Source organism: Takifugu rubripes, chromosome 21 (genome assembly GCF_901000725.2).
Source record: "Takifugu rubripes chromosome 21, fTakRub1.2, whole genome shotgun sequence".
Taxonomy (NCBI): domain Eukaryota; kingdom Metazoa; phylum Chordata; class Actinopteri; order Tetraodontiformes; family Tetraodontidae; genus Takifugu; species Takifugu rubripes.
In genome coordinates this window covers 16,734,158-16,755,120 of record NC_042305.1, presented here as the reverse complement: position 1 = coordinate 16,755,120, position 20,963 = coordinate 16,734,158, and the positions used below count along the sequence as shown (strand labels likewise).

Sequence of the window (20,963 nt, the reverse complement as noted above, 5' to 3'; positions counted from 1 at the left end):
GTAGCGAGGATCAATCATTTGGAATCGGGTCTGGTGGTGGAGCTGTGGAACAAAGGTCTGATCTGGGACACCCTGATCGGCACGGCTCTGATACCCCTGAACACCATTCAGCAGTCTGACGAGGTGAGGCACGTGCACAGGTAACACACTGCCCAGTGTCTGATATGGTTCTCCAGAACACAGAAGTTGGGCTCCCCTTTTTTTTTTGAAGAACAGAATTCACTTCATAACCAAATTTTTATTTTTAATTGCCTCCACTCACAGTTTACAGCAGGTGTGTGTCTGAGCCCAGTCTGTGAGGGCCGCAGTTCCCCGGGTTTTTCTGTCCTTTCAAGAAGGTGGGAACTCAGGTGAAGTGGTTGTCCACCTGGTAGTTCAGAAAACCGGGGTGGATCAGGGCCCTGGAAGACGTGGTCACGGCCCCGGGTTCAGACATCCCTGGACTGAGAGCAAGGAATCATTCATTTGCACTTCACCAAGTCACTCCTTTTCTTGTCTCTTGTCTTCATTTGCTGTGGTCCCGTCCTCGTCCTTCTCTTCTCTGTCCCAGGAGGGTCCGGGACACTGGGTCTCCCTGGACTCTGAGGTCCTGATGAAAGAAGGGGAGATCTGCGGCACCACCAACCCGACCCCCTCATCAGGTGCTGCTGGATGCTCGCTTTGAGCTGCCCTTTGGTATGAAACACACACACACACACACACACACACACACACACACACACACACACACACACACACACACAGAGTGAGTCCTTTCTAATGTTGCAAATCCCAATTCTCTGGAACCACGGTAGTCGCGTCCCCAGGAGTTCTCGTGAAGCACCACTAAGGTTCATGAAGTTTTCATGAAGAGGTTCTTCAGGGCAGTCCTGGTCGTTCTAAATATTCCTCAGCTCACTTCCTTCCGCGCGCCACTCCTCGCCTTTCTCGGCCGCGGCCGTAGAAGCGAGGGTGTCTTCAGATTGGGTCGAGGGCTCCTAATCTCAGGGCTGCCTCGAGGGTCTGCCTTTCAGCCGCCCCTCATCTCCAATCGAATTTCCTGCCACTCTCGATATCGACAGGCTGCTGGTGGAGGAGATGCTGCTGGTGTGTCCAGACACCAACGGCAGCGTCTCAAGATTCAGATAAGATAAATTCTCCCTAATCTGAAGCCGAAAGGACCCTGACGTTCAGCACCGGAGTGGGGGTCTGAGTCAGTGAGTTGCATACTTTAGTTTGATATGAATAGGAGTGATTTTGGTTTATTACAGGACTGTTTACAATAGACTTTTGCTTTTATGGATCCGAACTAGTATTGAGTAACTAGTAATGTCTCTATTGCATCGGCCTGATGTCCTCGGGAGAACATTTTGGAATTTTCTATCCATTTTAAAGGTGTTTAGAAGAAAATATCCAGTATTTTCCTTGATATTAATTCCAGGACTCTTTTCTTGACCAATTTCTTTCACTTTTTCTGCCTGTGTGGGGCGCAGAGACGGGACGTAGCTGATGTTATTTCTGTTCCTCCTCATCAACGCGACCGTGAGGGAGAGGGGCGCGCCCGCTGTAGATTTCCCATCCCTTCTAGCTCTTCTGTCTCTGTTTTTCTGCTCTCTTTAACACTCCATTATTTATTTCCCCACTTTTAACCCTCCCAGAACAGAGGTCCGCCCCTCGTGCGTCTGTATGTCTCTCACATCCGTTCAAACCTTTTTTTTAATTGCTACGTCGTTGATTTCTTTCACTTTTGACTCTTCTGTCCAGACATCCCCGACGACGAGGCGCAGTACTGGACCAGCAAACTGGAGCGCATCAACACCATGCAGATACACGATGAGGTGAGAAGATGATTTTAAAAGACAAATGTGCAAGTCTCGTTGATGAACTTGAAAATGGACGGTTGACAATACAGCGGGACCTCTACTTACGAAATTAATTGGTTCCGGAAGTTGTTTTTGTAACCTGGAAATTACGTAAATTGAGATGCGTTTTCCATGTAAATGCCCTAATCCGTTCCAATCCCCCAAAAATTCGGACATAATTTTTTATAAATCATAAAATGCATCAAAACAAACAAATACATACGTAACAAATACATGTAACAATTAGATTACCGCACAATAAATGTAGGAATTCAGTGCCAAAGCTTCTCCAGGGACAAATTAACTTTATTACAGGCTAATCTTCATAAGCCGTCACTTACAACAAACGTTAACGCTTGTTGTGTACACCGCCCATCTAATGGACAAACATACGAACACCACAATAAATAAAAGTTAAACGAAGGCGACGCTGGGATACACACAAACTTGTACATATTGACGTCCCTCCCAGCCAATGGGATGACAGGAAGATGCTAGGCGATAGCCAATGGCAGAGCAGCTACAAGCAAGTTTATGTTCGCTAAAACTCCGCGAGCTGCGAGTAGCAGCGGTAGCGTATTTTTGACCTTCGTATCCTGAAATTTCTTTGTAACAAGAGGAAAATTCTTCAGATTGTTCACATTGCACGGACATAATTGCAGATTACAGACGTGCTGTTGAAATATTCATTTTTGTTATTCTGTACCAAACAAGTCAGTGCAACATATGCACATCAGATTTATTTACACTGAACAAAAATATGCTAACAATCAACTGAAAAATGCGTAAAAAAAATATGTAGAAAAGAGGAAAGCAATTGGGGAAAAAACTATAAACAGGAATTTTATTTAATGTCAACAAAGGTGTATTGTTAAAAGTGCTGCTTTTTATATATATAAAAGTCATTGGGTAACATGATTACCCTCTAGGTTAAGATTCTTGCATCATTATTGTATTTACCAAATATTGTGTACTGCAGTGATTTTTGCATTTCACGACACTCTACTGCCCCCTAACGGAGTATTGGTGTTACTACACCACCAAGCTGTACTGTACCGATGTATTCTCACACCCACACACACGCAAACATAGTCACATTAAATAGTAATAAATAAATAAATAATTGTAATTATTTCTAAATGAGTTTTCTCTCAACAGTATCCATTGCAGAAGACGTTCCTCGGGGAGGTTGGCATCAGCTCCTCTCAGTGCTGTGAGTTTAAATTCAAATATAATGATAACAATAATCATCATTAGCCTTTTATGTGTACACAAGTCTGTGGATTTATTCTAATAATAATGTGTTCTACAACTCGATTTTAGTTTTTTTTTCTTCTTGTTTTTGAGTCCAATGTGACATCACAGTCAACACCAGTAAACATCTGGATTTACTGCCTGGTTATAAACATTACTTTTTTTACCTTAATTTTAACCTAATGTTTGCCTCCGTGCCACCAGGCAATTGGAGTTATTTCGGATGGAGCGACCAACAGAGTATGTCCTGATTTTATTTCCCCTCTGTGATTTGTCATTAACTCCAGACATGCCATGGTCAGGAAGTGCCCTCTCACTGTTTGTTTGGTCTGGTCTTTGTAGTCTTCGTCCGTATTTGGGCTTCTCTGCCTTTCTCTTGTTCTGCGCCTCCCCTAAACTCTTGTTGTTTGTCAGGACGTCAGCATGGTGTTTGTGCTTTCGTAATGATACCCTGCTTCCACAAGATGGAGCGTTTTGTTCAGAAATATTTATATGTTTAAGCAAACATTTCGTATAACGTGAACGAAGATAAAGATTGTTGACCAATGACACGGATGTGACATTGAATTCAAACCTCTTTTTCTAACCAGAGAGAAGTGATCTCTTCACACTCTGAATCATTTTGCTTGTGTTTCAACAAACAGCGTTCGATGATCATGATAGTGCGGTGGATGACCGTGACAGTGATTACCGCAGTGAAACTGGCAACAGGCCTCCACGGTACCACAGCACCTCCCAGACAACTCATCAGTGCACAGTACCCAATGGGACGCAGGGTCCAGCACCAAATGATGTCCAGGGAGCCCGGCTCCATCCAGAGCTATGAACTAGACTATAGGGAAATGAGGGAAATGAGAGGTCCAAGGTAAAGACACGTCTACAAATACAGATGCCCTCAACAAATTCCTATTATCTGCACGCAGTTAAAGGAACTGACAAATCTGGTTTTAAACACACTTTGTTTCATCAATGCGGCACCTGTCTTTCATTTGCTATTCTCTTTTCTTACATGCCTTAAAGCTTTTTTTTGGGCTATTTTCCCACTTTAATTGTCTTTCTTTTCTTTCTGTCTTTGCATTACGCTTCGATGCTTCCTGCATGGCGCTTTTGTTTCCATCTCAATCTCAGGCGGTCAAACGGTAAAGCTGGCGTTAGAATAATCCCCGTCGACTCAGGTATGGGTGTCGAGGAATGGGAGAGTAAATATAAAATTCCTGACTCGGCCGTCTTGGATGATTACCTGGATACTGAGCAAACAAAAACTTGGAGGAAGAAGATAGAAGCATCATTTACCGAATCGGTTGACACCCAGAGTGAGTCCAAAGGGCAGCAGGTTCTATCAGGTTGTGGAGTGTGATGCGTTGTCTCCTGAGGATATGGGTGGAACAAGGGGACCGCTCACGGTGGACAAAGGCCTGGTTTTGGCAGCGGTGAAGTACGTTTAGTGTACAAGGAAGCTGGCAGCTTTGAGGACGAATCTTCCCCACCTGAATTGATATAATTCCCTCTGCTAAGCAGCAATGTCAGCCAATCAACAGAGAGGGTCTGCTTTACAGGACCAGACTGTGGGCCAAAACTTGCCTTAGAGGACACGCTTGAGAACTATGCAGCTTTTTGTGAAGAAGAAGCGGCCCGAGAAGAGGCTGCAAGGATCAGAGAGAGGATTGACTATGGCTCCGTTGGCTCTGATGAGATGCAGTTCTCTTTGGATCTGAGGAGGAACTAGATGACCTGACATTTACTGAAGGGGATGTTTGGTTATGAATATGAAAATTATTACTACCATGACCACCTCGGGCCATGGAGACGATTGCTGTGGTGTCTCCTGTAGAGGAGCCCAGGTGATGAGTATGTAGATGCAATGGTGAACTGAAGATCCTAATTAATTCTGTGTCCGAATAACCTGGCTGTCAAAGAGGAGGAGATCAACCAGTACGAATCAATGCCTAAATCAGAAAAAAGGAGAAACTTCCAGCACTCCCCACTGATGCTCAAGTTGTAGAACCCACAGACACTGAAAAGAGTGAGGTCAAACCTGATGTAAGGAGGACAGTGCGGTAGTAGAACAGGGTATTGCTGGAGTCAAGAATGCCATGAGCAATATATTTAGCACAATCACAGGTGCGAAAGCTGCCACTGGCGAAGTAGAAATACCAAAACTCCATCACCCCAGCCACCTCATGAAGAATCCGGTATTTCAAAACTCCTGAATTTGATCCCTAAGTCAAACGCAGGACCCAAAGAACCTTCAAGTGCCACTGCCGCTGACCCACCAACATCTCATGCTTCACCTCAACCAGACTCTGGAATTTCAAAGTTGGCTTTCCTTCATTCCTAAAGCAGTGGTACTTCTCCCCCTGTCGCTGTAGTTCCTCCGGCTTCTCAGGAACCCAGCACGGAGAAGAAGTTTTCTATTCAGAGTCTTTTACCTTTTCAGTCCTGCTGAAGCAATCCAGCAGACTGAGACTAATCAGGTTCCACCTTCTGGAGCAGAAGGTAGCAGAACAACTGGTAACCAGTCCACATCAGCGTTTGAATCTGTGCTGGGAAGACTTAGTCCGATGAGACTCTTTCCAGTGCACCACATCAAGAGAGACCTCACCTCAACCAACAGAGCAGGAACGTGCATCATCTGTAACCGGTGAATCCCAGAAGCGTCTGTTGACACACCCACAAATCTTAGCAGAGAGTGCTCACGATCAGAAGCAGCGGGTATCAAGTGAGACCAGACCGGATTCAGAAAGTGGATCAGTTGAGCTTTGTCAGACATAGGAAGTGGATCAGTGGAACTTCTCCCAGAAACGGAGTCATCTGGTGAGCTTCCTGAAATTCAGCAGAGGAGACCATCTCCATTGTCTGAGCCGAAGCCTGAAAGCAGCTCCGAGGAAACTGGATTCTTCAAGCCCTTTTCAAGAAATCTCTTTCCAGCCTCATCTCAGCAGCTCCTTCTAGAAAATCCCACGCACACTGACAACAAGACTCAGGATGAGTCATTTTTAGGGCGGCAAGGTCAAAATTCCATTTTTTCTCCTCAGAAAATAGTTCAGCCACACCAAAGGCAGAAGGAGGTATGCTCTCAGGGATTCTTAAATTTGCATCTGGTGAAACATCTAGAGCTTTCCCAAAATGATTCATTCCTCCAGCCCGGCTAGAACTCCCTCCCCGAGCCGTGCCGCACTCCTTGAAAGTGTACCAAAGGCGAATACTGAAACTGGGTGGTTTTCAAATCTGTTAAGGTCCCTTAAATGAGCCAGTTAAACCTCCAGTGACCCCTACAAGTTAGTACTGACTGAACCTAATAATCAAAACGAACCGCGCTGCGAAGAGCTTTGCTCTGACGTCACCGAGAGCACCGAACCCAGAACGGAATCTTCTCAAAAGAGCAATCTGACAACATCCTCCATATCACATCAGACGTCAGCCTAAATCAGACGATTCTAAAGATCAATCTCCCTCTAAGCTTGATGAAAAAGCCAAAACCCAAACACCAAGGCCCCCAGCTCAAGGAATTCTCTCTGGGTTACTGAAAACTGGGGTCAGCAGATGCCCCATCTCCAGAAAAGAAACCACAGGGAGGCAATTCACAACCACAACAGGTGGGATATTTCTGGCCTGTTTCTGTCAGCCTCCCAGTCTTCTTCACAAATGCAACAAACTTCTGGAGCACAACAGTCAGGAGACTTTGTCTGGGTTTTTAAAACTGTGGAGCTGATAGTGCCTCAGCTTCTACAGACAACTCAACCCCAATAGGAAAAAGTCCAGTTCAACAAGCTTCACAACCAGCTGCTCCACAGACATCCATGGGAGGACTGTTGTCTGGGCTCTTAAAAAAAGCGACGGACACAGTGACGGGACCTCAGCCAAGCCAGCCAACTCCAGAATTACAGCAAGACGCAGCAGATGATAGTATGAAAACCACCGAAGCCTTGGCAAATGTAAGACAAGGCAACAGTTCTTCAGTTGTATCTTTGCCTGACAAAGATCAATCGGACAAGAGGTAAAACAACCTGCAGACTCTGATAAACCACTGAAGCAGCTCGATCCAGGACCAGTAAAGGAACACCCAAAAGCAGCAACGGACTCATCCCAATCTAGTGGGTTGTTTAGTGGTCTGATGAAACTTACGGAAGCTGTTTCTCAGGCTCCAAAAGAACCCAGGCCACACAACCTCCACAGCCAACTCAACCACAATCCGGTAACGTGTTATCAGGTTTTTTCAACAAGATTGTGGATTCAAATCCTTCACAACCTCAGCGGCCATCAGAGCCTGGTGCTCAGGTGACTAATCAAAACCAATCACAGGCAGCAGCCCCTCAACAAGGCGGCTTCCTCTCTGGCCTATTTGGAATTGGCACAGATTCACCATCAGCGAGCACTGGACCGGCTTCTCAAAACCAGCAAAAGAGTGGCTCGTCTGGGCCCCAACCCAGTCAAACAACAGGTAACAGACAAACCTCCAGAGGCAAAAACATATTCCTCCACAACAGCCCTCAAACACGGCTGGAGGCATGTTTAGTGGTTTGTTAAACAAGATTGCTGATGCAGGGAACCCACAACCTGCAATGGGGAGTCAGCCAGACCAGCAACAAGCAGACAAAACAAGAATACAGCAACCACCAAACCAACAGGGGGGGTTCCTCTCTGGGTTATTTTCTGGAAACTCTACTCCCCACCTGTTACCCACCCAACCCCCCAGCAACCCCAGCAAGCTATCAGACCGCCTCTACGGAGACTAAAATCAGATACTACTCCGCAAATCTGCAAGCCTCTCAACCAGAACACAAGCAGCAGGAGCAGGGAGGTCTTTTATCAGGGCTTTTTAATAAATAACATCTACGGATAACTCCACCCAACAGTCTCCGACGCCACAGACTATTGTACAACAACAGAATAAATCAGACAGTGTGGACCCAGGGAAGAGTCATCTCAAGCTAATCAGCAAGGGGATTCTGTCCGGTCTGTTGGTCAAACATCCCCTCAACCAACCCAGACACAGTCTGGCAAAGTGGCAAGTCCTCACACACAACAACCAAGCACCTAATCAAGTGGAGGCTTGTTTTCAAGGAATTATGAAGCTTGCATCGGTGAAAATGCCCACAGGAACCACAGCAACATCTGCCTGGTACAAGTAAACCATCCATGAATTCAGGAAAGACTCCAGAACAGTCTGAATCAGGGGGGCATTTTAGTCTGGCTGATGAATAAAAGTATCAGCTTCTGTAGACCAGTCTTCCAACTCTGATCAGGCTGCCCAGCAGCAACATCAAGCCTCGTGCAGGACAGGGGAGACCACAGATTCAGAGGACCAAACCAGTAGAAATGCATTCTGGTTGTGACAGTGTCACAGAAAAAGATGGAAAAGATTCAACTCAAAAAGTTTCCTTTCTGCCTTTTTAATGTCAAGGATGAAGTGTCCTCAAAGACGAGTCAAACAACCTGCTCCTCAACCTGAGAAGGAAGAGCCAAAGACCAGTGAAAGTGGTACATCTCCTAGTTTTATTGTCTAGCCTTTTCAAAACAGGTGTGAGCGACAGTCGCGCTTTAAACACCTGGCAAAGAAACACAAAACGGTGTTTTGGATCGTTTACTACCAAAGAGTTAAGGAGGGATACTGTTTCAAGTACAACTTCAGCCACCACAGTTGTTAATGACAGAGAGGCTCTGCAAGCTCAAGTATTACAAGAAACGACAATTTCCCCAACCCAACGTTATCTTGAGGAAATTGAACGGCTTTTGTATGGGACAGAACATGAGTATGGTTACAAGGATCTTTTATATAATTTTACAGAACACGGTGTTATTCCACCAGAACTCTATGAGCACCAATGTCTGATAGAAGCCCTTCTGTGGCACCAACTCAATGATTATGCTCTTGCAGAAGCCTTTGCCAATCAGGTTCAGGAGCGCCCCAAAACATGCCAAGGATTTGTACCACCAACAGCCAGAGAACACGAGCTGGAAAACTCATATGAGGTTAAATCCTATAGAAATGGACATCAGTGACTTCCAATATACCTTCACATCCATGGAAGGATGCTGCAAAGGACCTGTTTGAAAGTAGAAACCGTTTCCTTGAACCAAATGAAGATCTTGTTTTGTTTGACATGAGCTGCAGGGACAAGAAACACTGGAGTAGCTGTGACTATTTAGATGATCTGGATAGGAATAAAAAAACGTGGATAGTTCGGGGGCACACCTCTTAATCTCTCCATGGAAAAACCTAAGATGCGATTAAGTAGATGCCAGTCACTTACGGAATGCAGTACACAGGAATTCAACAAAATTGTGAATAGAAGTGGTGCGGGAAGTGATCTGACAGTTGAAGGCTTCAACTTGAAATCAGCAACGGCGTTTTTTAAAGCAACTTTCCAAAAAATGGGTCCAATGGACTTAACACGTGGTGCAATGGATTTAAGCAGGTCTGCGGGGGCCACAGGAAATGAGGATGATTAATGGCCTGTCAGGATGCTGAATGGTACCAACAATGGCTGTCCCTTTTGGAGCAAGGGTTATGGTGGCCAGCTGAGGTTGGCGACTGTGGATATTATGTTTATACAGATGAAGAATATATTTACTCCCTTTTAACTGACAGAGCAGGTAGACACCTTTATTCTTGTGCTGCACCAGAGGATGTCCAAGCTCTAGGAATATAACTGAAAATGTTGCTAATATTCTAAAACAGAAAGAAAGGGACAAATTAACCCTTTGTGGTTTTAAAATTCCCCTATGCAGTGAAGACTTCTGGGGTTCCAGGAGACAGTTTACAAGCACCTTTACAAGCACCCATGAACCTTACTTCTGCACTTCATAAAGGTGAAAAAATAATGAATATGAATTTCGACAGCTTCTCCCAAATGTTTCAAGAATCCATGTCTTCTCCAGATCACCCTGTAGACTTCAGTGTATACAAGCTTAAAAAGATTAATGTGGAATCAGTCAAAAGTAATTATTGCTGCCAGGAGGAGCCATTGAGGCATCGGATCTTACTTAAAGTCCTTGAAAGAAGGGCATGGAGGGCCATACTGGAAAAATCAGCAGTTTAAAGATGTGCACACATCACCATCGACATCTCTTTCAAATGGTCGTTTGGTACAAATGTCGTCAAATAGACGTCACCCAATTCCTGAAATCAGGATTGCACATGTTGATCATGAGCCGGCAGACAAACTAACGCAAAAGCCAACATCAACGTTGTCACCTATTAAGGAACCACAGTATAATAAATCTGATAACTTGTCATCCACAAGACCTTCTACATCACCATCAGTGTCCAACAATCTTCTGATACTGCCAGAGTACCATCAGCTTCAAAATCCTCTGGCTCTGTACAGATGGGAAGAAAATTACCCACAATGCCAGCTGTTACTCAGACTTCTTCTGCATCACATGGGACTATCAAGAGCTCACCTGTAATTTTCTACTACTGTGCCTTCACTTTCTGCGCAAAGACCTCGGCTTGCGAGGCAACCATCTCAGGCAGAGAAAAATAGAGAACAAGCAAGTAAGACTACAGTCACAGAGATGAGTGTCATGAGTAAAATAGACCACAACCAGCAACAAAATCTCAGGAATGTAGACCCCAGTTACATATACTGAACGCCAAACTCTGTTTCATCAAATGAAGCCTACCTTTACAAACAAAACAGCAACTTTGGGCACTCCCATTGGATCTCCGAGTGTCAATAAAGTTCTGGATTTTCCACCACAGTTACTAAAAAAGAAACGATCAAACAGGGAGGTGCAGCAAATACGAATACAGAATGCACAAAGAAAGATGACGAAGTAGTCGACTTTACAAAATACAAGTTGAAAAGATTAAAGGAAAAACAAGTGAAGGACAATGAGGCAAATGTGAAACTAACTGATGCGGCCACAGTTGCTGGTCGATCTTACTCAAAAGAATGAGGAGATGTTGAATACCTCATTTAGAAAACCCCACAATGGACATGTATACAATTCTAACAGCACCTTCTCAAACTAAATGTGTACCACTTAATCAACAAAAGCCATCACAGGCCCGACCGACCGACCCAGATATCTCTTCTGAAAGGCAAGCCAAAAAATGCATGTGTCACTGAGGACCTCAACTGCTGTGACAGTCCAAACTAGAATGTCACCACCACCACCACCACCACCAAAGGTGAGAACAGAAAAGGCATCCAAACCATCTGCTACATCATCTGGAAGAGTATCAAAGATATCTGACACTGGTATAATGATTTCAACAACAATAAGTTCTTCCACCGCTCATATACAGCAAAGCATCAACCATGAATGACAATCTGAAATTATCTAAAAACTGCACCTCTGTCACCTGTAGGTACCTCGCCACTTGCGCGCCCTGTGGTCGGAGCACAAATTAAGTCCTCAAATATTACAAGCACCAGAAAATGAAGCAAGGTCCTTCAATGAATATTCAAACTCAGAGTCTTTGCTTTACAGTTAGTGGACAAATGCAGCATCTTAAAGAGACTGCAACCGGCAAACTCAGTTAAAGCTATATTGGATATGTCAACCAAGAAAACCAACCAGGAGGTTCCACAAGTTGTTGTACCATTGAAGGATCCTCTGTCTGACGTTCTGGCATTGACAAAGAAAAAGGCAGTATCTTTTGAAAAGGGCTGACACCATTTCTTGTCCTAATGAATCCCTTGACTTGTCATATAAAGTGAAATCAACAGAGATTCAGATAGACACAACCAAATATCCAGATTCAACACAGGTCGAAGACTATTCAAGATAAGATGGTTAAATGTCCTGATATTAATGGGGGAGATTCCATCTTCTCGCGTTAGGGCAAAGATGATGAGACAAGAATCCCTTTCAGGCCAGTCTTCACTATCGCAGCAGAAGGTTGCAGCACCAACAAGCATAATTATTGCCACATTGGATATGACATGCAAATCTAACGTCAGCCTGAAGGATATAATTCCAGAAGTAAAAAGCAGATGACACTCATAATGAAGTCATACCGCTCATCAAAAGCAAGCCATCTAAGACTGCTCTGAAAAATAATGCTGGCGTACCATTAATTGTAGATTTACCTGCTCAAGAACCTCACAGCCAGTCAAAAGCAGCGCTCCTGCAAATATGCACAAAAGCATCCAGATCAGTTGCCTCCAGAATCCGTTTTACCACCAATTTCAGCAAAGCAAACCTTGTGTTAAACCCATGTCAACTCACTCACCGCATCACCCATCAGTCATCGTTCAGGAGGCATCACATGTCAGCATCAACTCAGCCTGTTATCACTGCAGCACTGGATATGTCACCGAGGCCACAGCAATGTGCAGTAGAAGTATTATCAGAGCATGTGACCTCCCAAAATGAGGTAATTGCACTTGTTAATAAGCAAACTGAGAAAGCTCTTCATGGTCAAGAGTCTGCTTGGTGTTTCCTTGGTGATTGAATCAAAAGCAAAAACAGGATTCCAAGACTCAATTCATATGCAAAAAACCACCTTCATTTGATGCAAAAATTGCCCTGTTGTTCATCACCCAATTACCAGCTCCAATGAAAAACAGTTCCTTGGTCAGGGTGAGATGAGAGGAATAGCACAATCCAGTCTCCAAAGTTCACTCTCTACAGCCCCAGCAAATTCTGTTAAAGGCACATAGATATGTCAACAAGAGTATACAACCACAGCCCGAACTTGACTACTCTGATCCAGTATCACTGGTTCGGACAAGACGACCAAGCTTGGCTGATTCTGCTGGTCTTCCTCTTATCGTAGAAGCACATCCACCCAAAGACAGGCAGCAGGCAATGGCTGAATTGGAAGAATGGTGGAGCAAAATGAAACAGTTGCAGCCAATATCAAGAACACTAGAGTGGATCAATGGGCTTTGAATGCAGAAGACAATCCTTGAGTGGAGGGATACTGAGACGATGAATGGACAGATATCAACCCACCAACCCAAAGATGGCTTTTCTCCCTCAGTGGCAGCCACGGCGACATATACCAACGCGGCAAGCCTGTAAACTTCTCAAAAGACAGTTTAGATACAGTAAATATTCCCTTTACTACAAAGTGAACACGTGGATGGACAAGCCCATGGATTTCACTCATGACAAAGACAAAGAAAGAATGGTGTGAACGAAAGTTAACTAGAAAACGAATCAATAATGAAGCCATTGCAAGGTATTGTTGACCTAAGTGTGGACCAAATCAAATCCACAGTTACTGAGCTTCAAGATGCAACAGATCTCACCTCTCCCAACGTGTCTTCACCATCTCTATGTAGTCGGAATACACTGCAAAATAGTGAACCCGGTGTTGCCTACAGAATGCATGGAACGGTAGTAAACCCGCCGACAATGAAGACCATTGGTTCCTTCTTGGTGTCTGGTCAAAAAAATACAATCTTCACAGGATATGCTGAAGGGTGAATCAGCAAGTCCTCTAAACACCATAAATCAGCCACACATTGGATATCCTGAATCCAAAATGTCTGTGCAATTGCCACAGGGGGTCATTTGCACAACAAGGGATGCAAGCCACCAGCTGTAGAAATTGGAATGTCTTCATTCAGTGCTAAATGTCAGCCAAATGCCCCCAAAGTTACAAAGACAATCTACAAATGTACAAGACACATATGTTAAACCAAAATTTTAATTAAGCAGCCAAGTGTGGATAGCTATGGGAGTACAGAGGAAACCCTATTTGATAATGAAGAAATGGCAAAGAATGACCATGTGCCACCCTCTCACTTCTACCTGGCAACTGCACAATAAATTTAATTCAGTGTCATCACCACAGTCACAGCCTCTCTCAACTGTTGAGCAACCTCATCGAGCAGATCCTTCTCTAACATCCTTTGGTACTCAGCCTGTACAGAGCAACGCAAATGGACACTCTCAACAACCAAAACAGCCCGATTCATATCCAGCCCCTGTCACATATCAGCAATGTCATGCCCCCACGTTACACCAGAATTCTGTGCCTTCGAATCAGTTTTCACCAGCGTTAAGACATGTACCTACATCCCAGTCCTCTTGCAATCCATGCCCCAATGCCTGTGACACAGACTTCTGGAGCTAAAGTACAAGGACCGGAGGTGTTGCCAGCCTCTGCAGATACTACCTCTGTTAAAGGTTTAGTTTCATTATTTAGTGGTTTAAGTGCACATCCACCAGGCACTACCAAAGCTGTTGCAATGACACCCCAAGACACACAGAATATGAGGACTGAATGAAAGCTGAAGTTGCTGCTTTAGAACATACAACAGTTCCTCCTCAAACATCTGTTGCAAGCTCATCTCTTGAGCACTGTGAAGAAATTGATGTCCCTGCAACCTCCATTGTTGAAAATGATGAATTATGCCACAAAAAAACCCTGTTGAATCAAGTTCTGTGACTGCATTTCAGCATCAGTTAGTAACCAGGAGGACAACTAGTAGCTCACAGACATGCGTAATCCACACCATCAGTAGATCATCCTGTAGGGTTGGCCCCAGGACCCTCATCAGTCACCGATACACACAAAGAACAAAGACCATTTCCAGCTGACATCTCGTGCTCTGGGACACCACTGCAAGGATACCACTCTCCGTATATTTCTCAAGACTCTCAACAACCACAGTCGACATTAAATGAAAGCCTTCAACAAGCAACATCTGGTAATGAATTCCCACCCCCTGAATCTTTCTCCAAATCACCAGTTACTGTGACAATTGCTGCTGCTAAAAATAGTTCTGTAGCACCTAACGAAAAAGACATTAGACGTTACACTCTCAAACATGCATGTCACAGCTACACAGAGTAGAGGAAGACAAGCAGGTGACATCCCCCGAAATCGTAGCTGCCTCAACAAAAATAGAAATGACTCCACCCAGATCTATGTACATAGGCATTAATTCCTCAGAAAAACCTCCTCTTGACCCCAATGAGCCACAACCTTTTATTAGACTACCTCATATTTTTGTCACAGCAGCCTCTTCCCCAGAAGAAGAGACAGGTGACCACAAGTTTGACAAACCAGAAGATCCAAATATCTGTACTTTACAAGATAACAATGAAATTACAGTGACCTCTGATTGCAAAAATTCTTTACCCTCTGGTATTGTTGCACAGTCAAACATAACAAGTGATGCTGGGGATATAGAAACCATTAAGACGGGGGTGTTAAATATATCAGAGCAGGTCAAGATCGACTCAACAGAGATGGCAGTTTCAGTGATTGCAGATCATAAGGATGAGGCTGATTCAGAGCTCACCACAAATAAGATAAGTCCAACCACCATTGACGAGATCACTGAAGACAGCAGTGAGCAAACCACTGAACTGGATTCCAATGTCAAGAAGGACATAATTTCAGAGCTGGCCTTTCCAGATGTTTCTGAACCTCCAAAAGAACCAGTCCATGAGAATAAGACCTCTGATGTGATAGTGCCCAGACAAGCTCAGTCCCTTGATGAGTTAAAAACAGAGTTGAATGGAAAAATACCAGATAGCATTAAGGATTCGAAGGATGCACTGTCAAAGTCTGAATCTACTGTTATGGAACCTTCCACAGAAATAACCAAAAGCTCCAAGAGAAAAGTTCTGTTGGACCAAGTTAATCAACCTGAGACTGAAAATTCAGAAGAGCAACCAGGAAGGGGCTTATTTTCCATGCTTAGTGGTTCTTCTGCAAAAACAGAGCAAACATCTCCCCAAGCTGGATTGTCAATACTAGGTGGTATTATTCCAGGCTCATCTGCAAAAGCCACATCAGGCACAGGGTTTCCTCTCGATGTTTGGGTCAAATGTGTCATCTTCACCTATATCCAAAGAACAGCCGCCACCACCCACCCCTAGAGAGCCACTAGAGACCCAATCAAAAGGCAAATTCTCTTTGTTTGGTGGTTCCAACTTTGGCGGAGATTCAACCAATGACACTGTGCGACCTAGAGGATTGCCAACCAAAGAACCCCCTGGTAAAGGTTTGTTTTCAATGTTTAGTGCTGGTACGCCTGGACCCCAGCAGCAAAACAGTTCTAAAGTTCAATCTGGAGGAGGTGCAACACCAAAGGTACCTTCATCTGGCTCCTCTATATTTGGGACCATCCTCCCAGGTTCAACTTCACAAAAGAAACACCAGGTGTAGGTTTGTTTTCCAAGCTTGGAAGCTTAAGTGCCCAGCCTCAGAGTGGACCAGTTACAACCTCACCTGGATCAAAAGGTCCACCCACACCCAAAGACCAAGAGCCCACTGTAAAAAGTGTTTTCTCCATGTTTGGCAGACAAAATCAGCAGTCATCAGAAGCACAGCCCACTCCCTCCAAGGCACCTGAATCAGACAATGTTTTCAAAGGGGCCTCTGTGTTTTCACTTGTTGGAGGAACTGACAGCAATAAAGGCAAGACTGACATTCAGCCTCTTTTGGTATAGCTCTCAAGGATGAAACCACGAAAGAGCCCGAAACAACTGTTCCTGTGAAGAAGGTGATTGCCTCAGGACAATCAGAAAAACCACCGGAAACAACAGATCTTTCAACGGTAGCAGCGGCTCATGGCAATGAGTTCACTGATAGTAAATTACCTGAGCCTTCATCATCAGTCGAAAAGGGAATGTCAAATTGACCAGTCATGCACAGATTCAAAGTTGCACAATGGTAAAACAAATGAAATATCGAGTCAGGATTCCCATCTTGGGAGCAACGCCGGAGTGGCAGCAAAACCAGATCTCACTTCTAATGAAAATGATTCCATTGAAACATCTGCAGCAGAATCGGAAACTGTCACCATTATTGCACCAGAGAAAGAGCAAGTAGCAGGGAAAGAACAAGTAGATGCAACAGTGAAGGATGAGGAACAATCTGACTTCCAACCACAGTCCAAAATACCGGGAGAAGAAGAAGATGCATGCAAAGATGATACCATATCAAATCTGAGACTTTGGAAATTCAGAGAACCGACGATGTAACTGAGACTGCTGTCACTCAAAGGCCGTCGAAAAAATGGACTCAACACCAGGGTCACAAGTTGTTATTGACGTTACTGGCAAAGACAAGAGCCCAGAAGCATCTGTAGGTTGAAGAGGTGACAAACTGTTGCTGAAGCACAGGAAGAGAGTCTAGAAGGACAGCAAAACAAGGATGCTCTGAAAGTTCTGAATGAAGAACAGACAGAGGTTCTTGCTGAGTCAACAAAGAGCCTCAAGGAAAGGCAGAAGGTGGGAGATATGGAAAAATTAACTGAGAGCCCTTCAGAAGTTGTAGGTGACGAACGAGGATCTATTACAGATACTGAGAAACCTGAAGATTCTACTTAGAGAGCTCTGCAGGAGCCGCCAGAAGAGAAGCCTTCTACAGAAACTGGGTTAGATGCAGTTACAGCTGTTTCGGAATCAGAACAAACAACTGATGTGGAAGTGAAAACCTCACCTGTCAAGCCTGCAACAGAACCTCCTGAGCCTAAAGTGGAGCAGGAAGGAGCCAGTACAGAATCTGATTGTGGACTGATGAGACCTGATAGTAATTCTGATGTGCTCATTTCAGATGAAAAGAAAAGTGTTGATCCTGATTCAGAAAAAATCACAACCATTCCAGGTTCTCTGAAAGGTTTACCATCAGAACCTGCTGTTCATCAACCACAGCAACAGCCTATGCAAGGAAGAGCCAGACCACCTCAGCCGGGGCAAAGAATGGCAGGACCAGGTTTTGGAGGACCTCAAATGAGAGTCCCAAGAATGCCTGGGCCAAGAATGCCTGGACCAAGACATCCAGGACCACAGAAGCCACCTGAACCAGCTCCATTTTCTGGTTTTATGTCTATGTTTTCAACCCCAAATGTGTCTAACAGGCAGCCATCGATGGGTGGATTTTTTTCAAGCTCACCTGGCTCAATCTTTGGGTCGTCATCTACTCCTCGTCACAACACCAGCAACAACAAAAGCAACAGCAGAAAAGCTCGTTTTTGGACTTCCAAGTAACATTGCAACTGAATCAATACCACTGATCTATTTGGTATATTTAAGGGCTCTGAAACTACAAAATGTGAGGAACATCAACGATCTAAGTCAGAGAAAAGTACTCAACCTGGAAACCCTTTGAGGACTCTGCAAAGACAGAGAAAGACAATACACCTTCATCACCCCAGGGTGATGTTCAAATAATCCAAGACCAGGGTGTTCCTGAAAAGGGATTAATAGAAGAGGCAGAAAAGGCAGACAAAATTGAGGAAGACGAAGCTTCCCTGACAAAATCCCCAAGTGAAACCCAAGCGGAGCCAGAGGATAAAACACACACTGATAACATAAACATGCCTTGTTCGCCGGTGCCTGACAAAGATCCACCACAAGCTCATGAAACCAAGGGAATCTTTGAATTACCAAGCCTGACCGCACCTAAATTTGGCTTTATGTCTGCAGCAAACTGAAGGAACACCGTCAATTGGCTCCCTTTTCTCCGCCATTCCCTCATCTACTGTGAAGTCATCACAACCTGAGCAGACTGACAGTGGTTTCTTTTCTGGCTTTAAAAACCTTTCAAGCTAGTATTTTACAGGATGAAAAACCAAGTGGAAAGGATGAACAATCAACTGCCTCTTCCATGTTTGGCATGAAACTTGGATCAATCTTTGGAGCAATGAGCCTCCCAAGCAGAATCCCCTCCTGCAGCAGTCACTGTCCAACCTCAGGCAGAACACAAAGAAGAAACCTGCCAACCAGAGTCTGAGAACCTTCTCCAGGATCTGGAGGGACTGAAAGTGCAGATGGCAGTGATACAGAGGGACCAACAGAAACTTCAAAAACAGGAAGTTGTGATACTTTAGCTCAGTCGCCGCAGTCTGGGCTCCCATCTCTCTCAGGTTCTCTTACCGAAGCCTTGGACAAACCTCAACCCAAAGTTGTTTCATGTGATATAGCAGGGAAAGCCGAGAATACGACGAATGCAGAAGAATCAGAGATCAGCCAAAGGATTTATTGAAACAGAGGCTGCCAAAAGGCAGTACAATTTGTATGATAAATGGCCTGTTCATTTATCATGCTGATGTCAATAATGGTCTAGAACCTCTCCAACATTTCCTTCAACCTTTAGTGTTTTGTGTGCACGTTAATCCAGTAGTTTTCCAGGTTTTTTATATTTTTCCTTTCCCTGTTTTTAAAGGCACTGAAACAATTTTCCAAAAGAGTTTTTTTTTTATTTCCATATAAATATAAATAGGTGTAAATGAACTCCTGCACCTAAATTCCCTGAATAGCTCTATGACTTTGCGAATTAGTTTAATTGAACCAAATGCTGCAAGATTTATGGTTGTGTGGCAGTGAACACCGTGGAGGCAGGCTGGACACTTAAATAAAAGGAGCCGTGATATGTTATGTGGCCTACATCCAAGACAAAAGGCGCACTTTAGTCCCTTTGCCTCTGCAGTTTCAGTCGTCCACTAAGCTAATGGTACAATTACTCAGCCGCTTATATTTGTCCCAAGAATGTGTTACTCAAATTAAGAGTTCAACCCTCCGTTTAATATATTATGAAATATGTGTCCGTGCAACAAATATTCTGCTTCATTCCTTCAGTTTATTCCACTTCTCATCCTGTTAGTTCCCCCCCCCCCCCCTTTGTTACTATCCTGAGTTTCGCAGTGAGTAAATTAATTTCTTCTTTATCTAAATTAAAAGCCCCCAATAAATAAACTCTTAATGTCCTACAGTCCACCAGACAGCAGTCACTTTGATTCGTCAGGCAACCTCAGCCTGGCCAGCTCCCAGCTCAGCTCGGAACCTGAAGAGCACCGAGATCCAAGTGAGCGCCGACCTTCTCTCAACAGCCAGCCGACCACTTGGGAGGAACAAGAGCATCAGGAGGAAGAGTTTGAGAAAGAACCACATCCTGGACCAGAGCCTGACTCCAACAGAGATGTTAGGGATTCTTCAGTCATCCAGCCTGAACCAGTGTTGGACACTAAACCTCCGCCTTCAACCTGGTATGATATAAAGATTCACGTGATCATTGTGAAAATTGTGTTTAGTCAAAATATTGCAAAAAGCATACACGAGGTGTTGAGACACTAAATAGCTGTTTGTTTCCCAGGGATTTGAATAATCCAGTCATAAATGTTGTGCAGCTACAGGCTTTAGTCACTTCAGGATGAACTGATAAGATTGTTTCTGCAGGTTATTTGAAGAAGGCCCGCCGCCCTGCTCCCCCTCCAGAGTCCGCTGGCTGAAAGCGTACAACAAAGTCAGATCACAGCTCCTCGAGGTAGAAAGAGTCACACTTTTGATTCTATCCTTTTCGCTTTCTCTTTCTTTCTCTCTCTCTCCACTCTCCCTCTGTATGGTTGGTTGAGTTTCAAATCATGCCAAAACATTGACATTTTTCTTCTGGGCCTCTCCTCTGGCTAGTGCCACTGAAAGGAGACCCCTGGTGCCTTTTTGACATGCAGGCGAATATCTGAGCGTCAGGATTTATGAGGTTGCCTGTCGAGAGAAAAAAGTTGCTTTACTTTTTCTCTTTTGACAGGCAACCTCGTGTGCAGTAAATATACAGTTAGTTTGTAGATTCAGTGTCCTGGAGTCTGAATTAGCGTAGCGGATCAACAATAGTTGGCTCTGATAAACGTTTGATCTTCATCACAGCCTGTGGAGGAACCTAAAGCACATCACTCATGTCAGGCGCCTAAATAGACAGAAGTTCTTCAGCTTCCTCCTCATTAGCCTCTGCCTCTCTTTGGCCATTGAATGCATCAAAAACGATTTTGGGGGCATTGGTGCAACAAACGCAACTGTTTGGGCACAGTAGGATCTGGTGATCTGAGCAGTGATGATCAGTTCTGAGGCAGATGTGACGGCTGTCATCTTCACTGCCCAGACGAGGAGGGTGTTTGGTGTGTGAATAAATAACTGCAAGATTAGCAGCATTAGGATTATTTAGTCTGTCTC

At 44.3% G+C, this 20,963-nt stretch overlaps 1 protein-coding gene across 1 annotated transcript in view; it reads left to right on the top strand.

The window, feature by feature from the left end:
- The window catches only part of LOC101061525 (protein unc-13 homolog B-like), a 76,412-nt gene that overhangs the window by 13,639 nt on the left and 41,810 nt on the right, over positions 1 to 20,963 (top strand). The window contains exons 4-11 of the mRNA XM_029829228.1: positions 5 to 123; positions 551 to 675; positions 1,744 to 1,817; positions 3,000 to 3,054; positions 3,300 to 3,335; positions 3,740 to 3,960; positions 19,733 to 20,005; positions 20,196 to 20,283. Coding sequence (XP_029685088.1) covers positions 652 to 675; positions 1,744 to 1,817; positions 3,000 to 3,054; positions 3,300 to 3,335; positions 3,740 to 3,960; positions 19,733 to 20,005; positions 20,196 to 20,283 — 771 coding nt within the window. The 5' untranslated portion in view covers positions 5 to 123; positions 551 to 651. The remainder of the gene's footprint in view (positions 1 to 4; positions 124 to 550; positions 676 to 1,743; positions 1,818 to 2,999; positions 3,055 to 3,299; positions 3,336 to 3,739; positions 3,961 to 19,732; positions 20,006 to 20,195; positions 20,284 to 20,963) is intronic.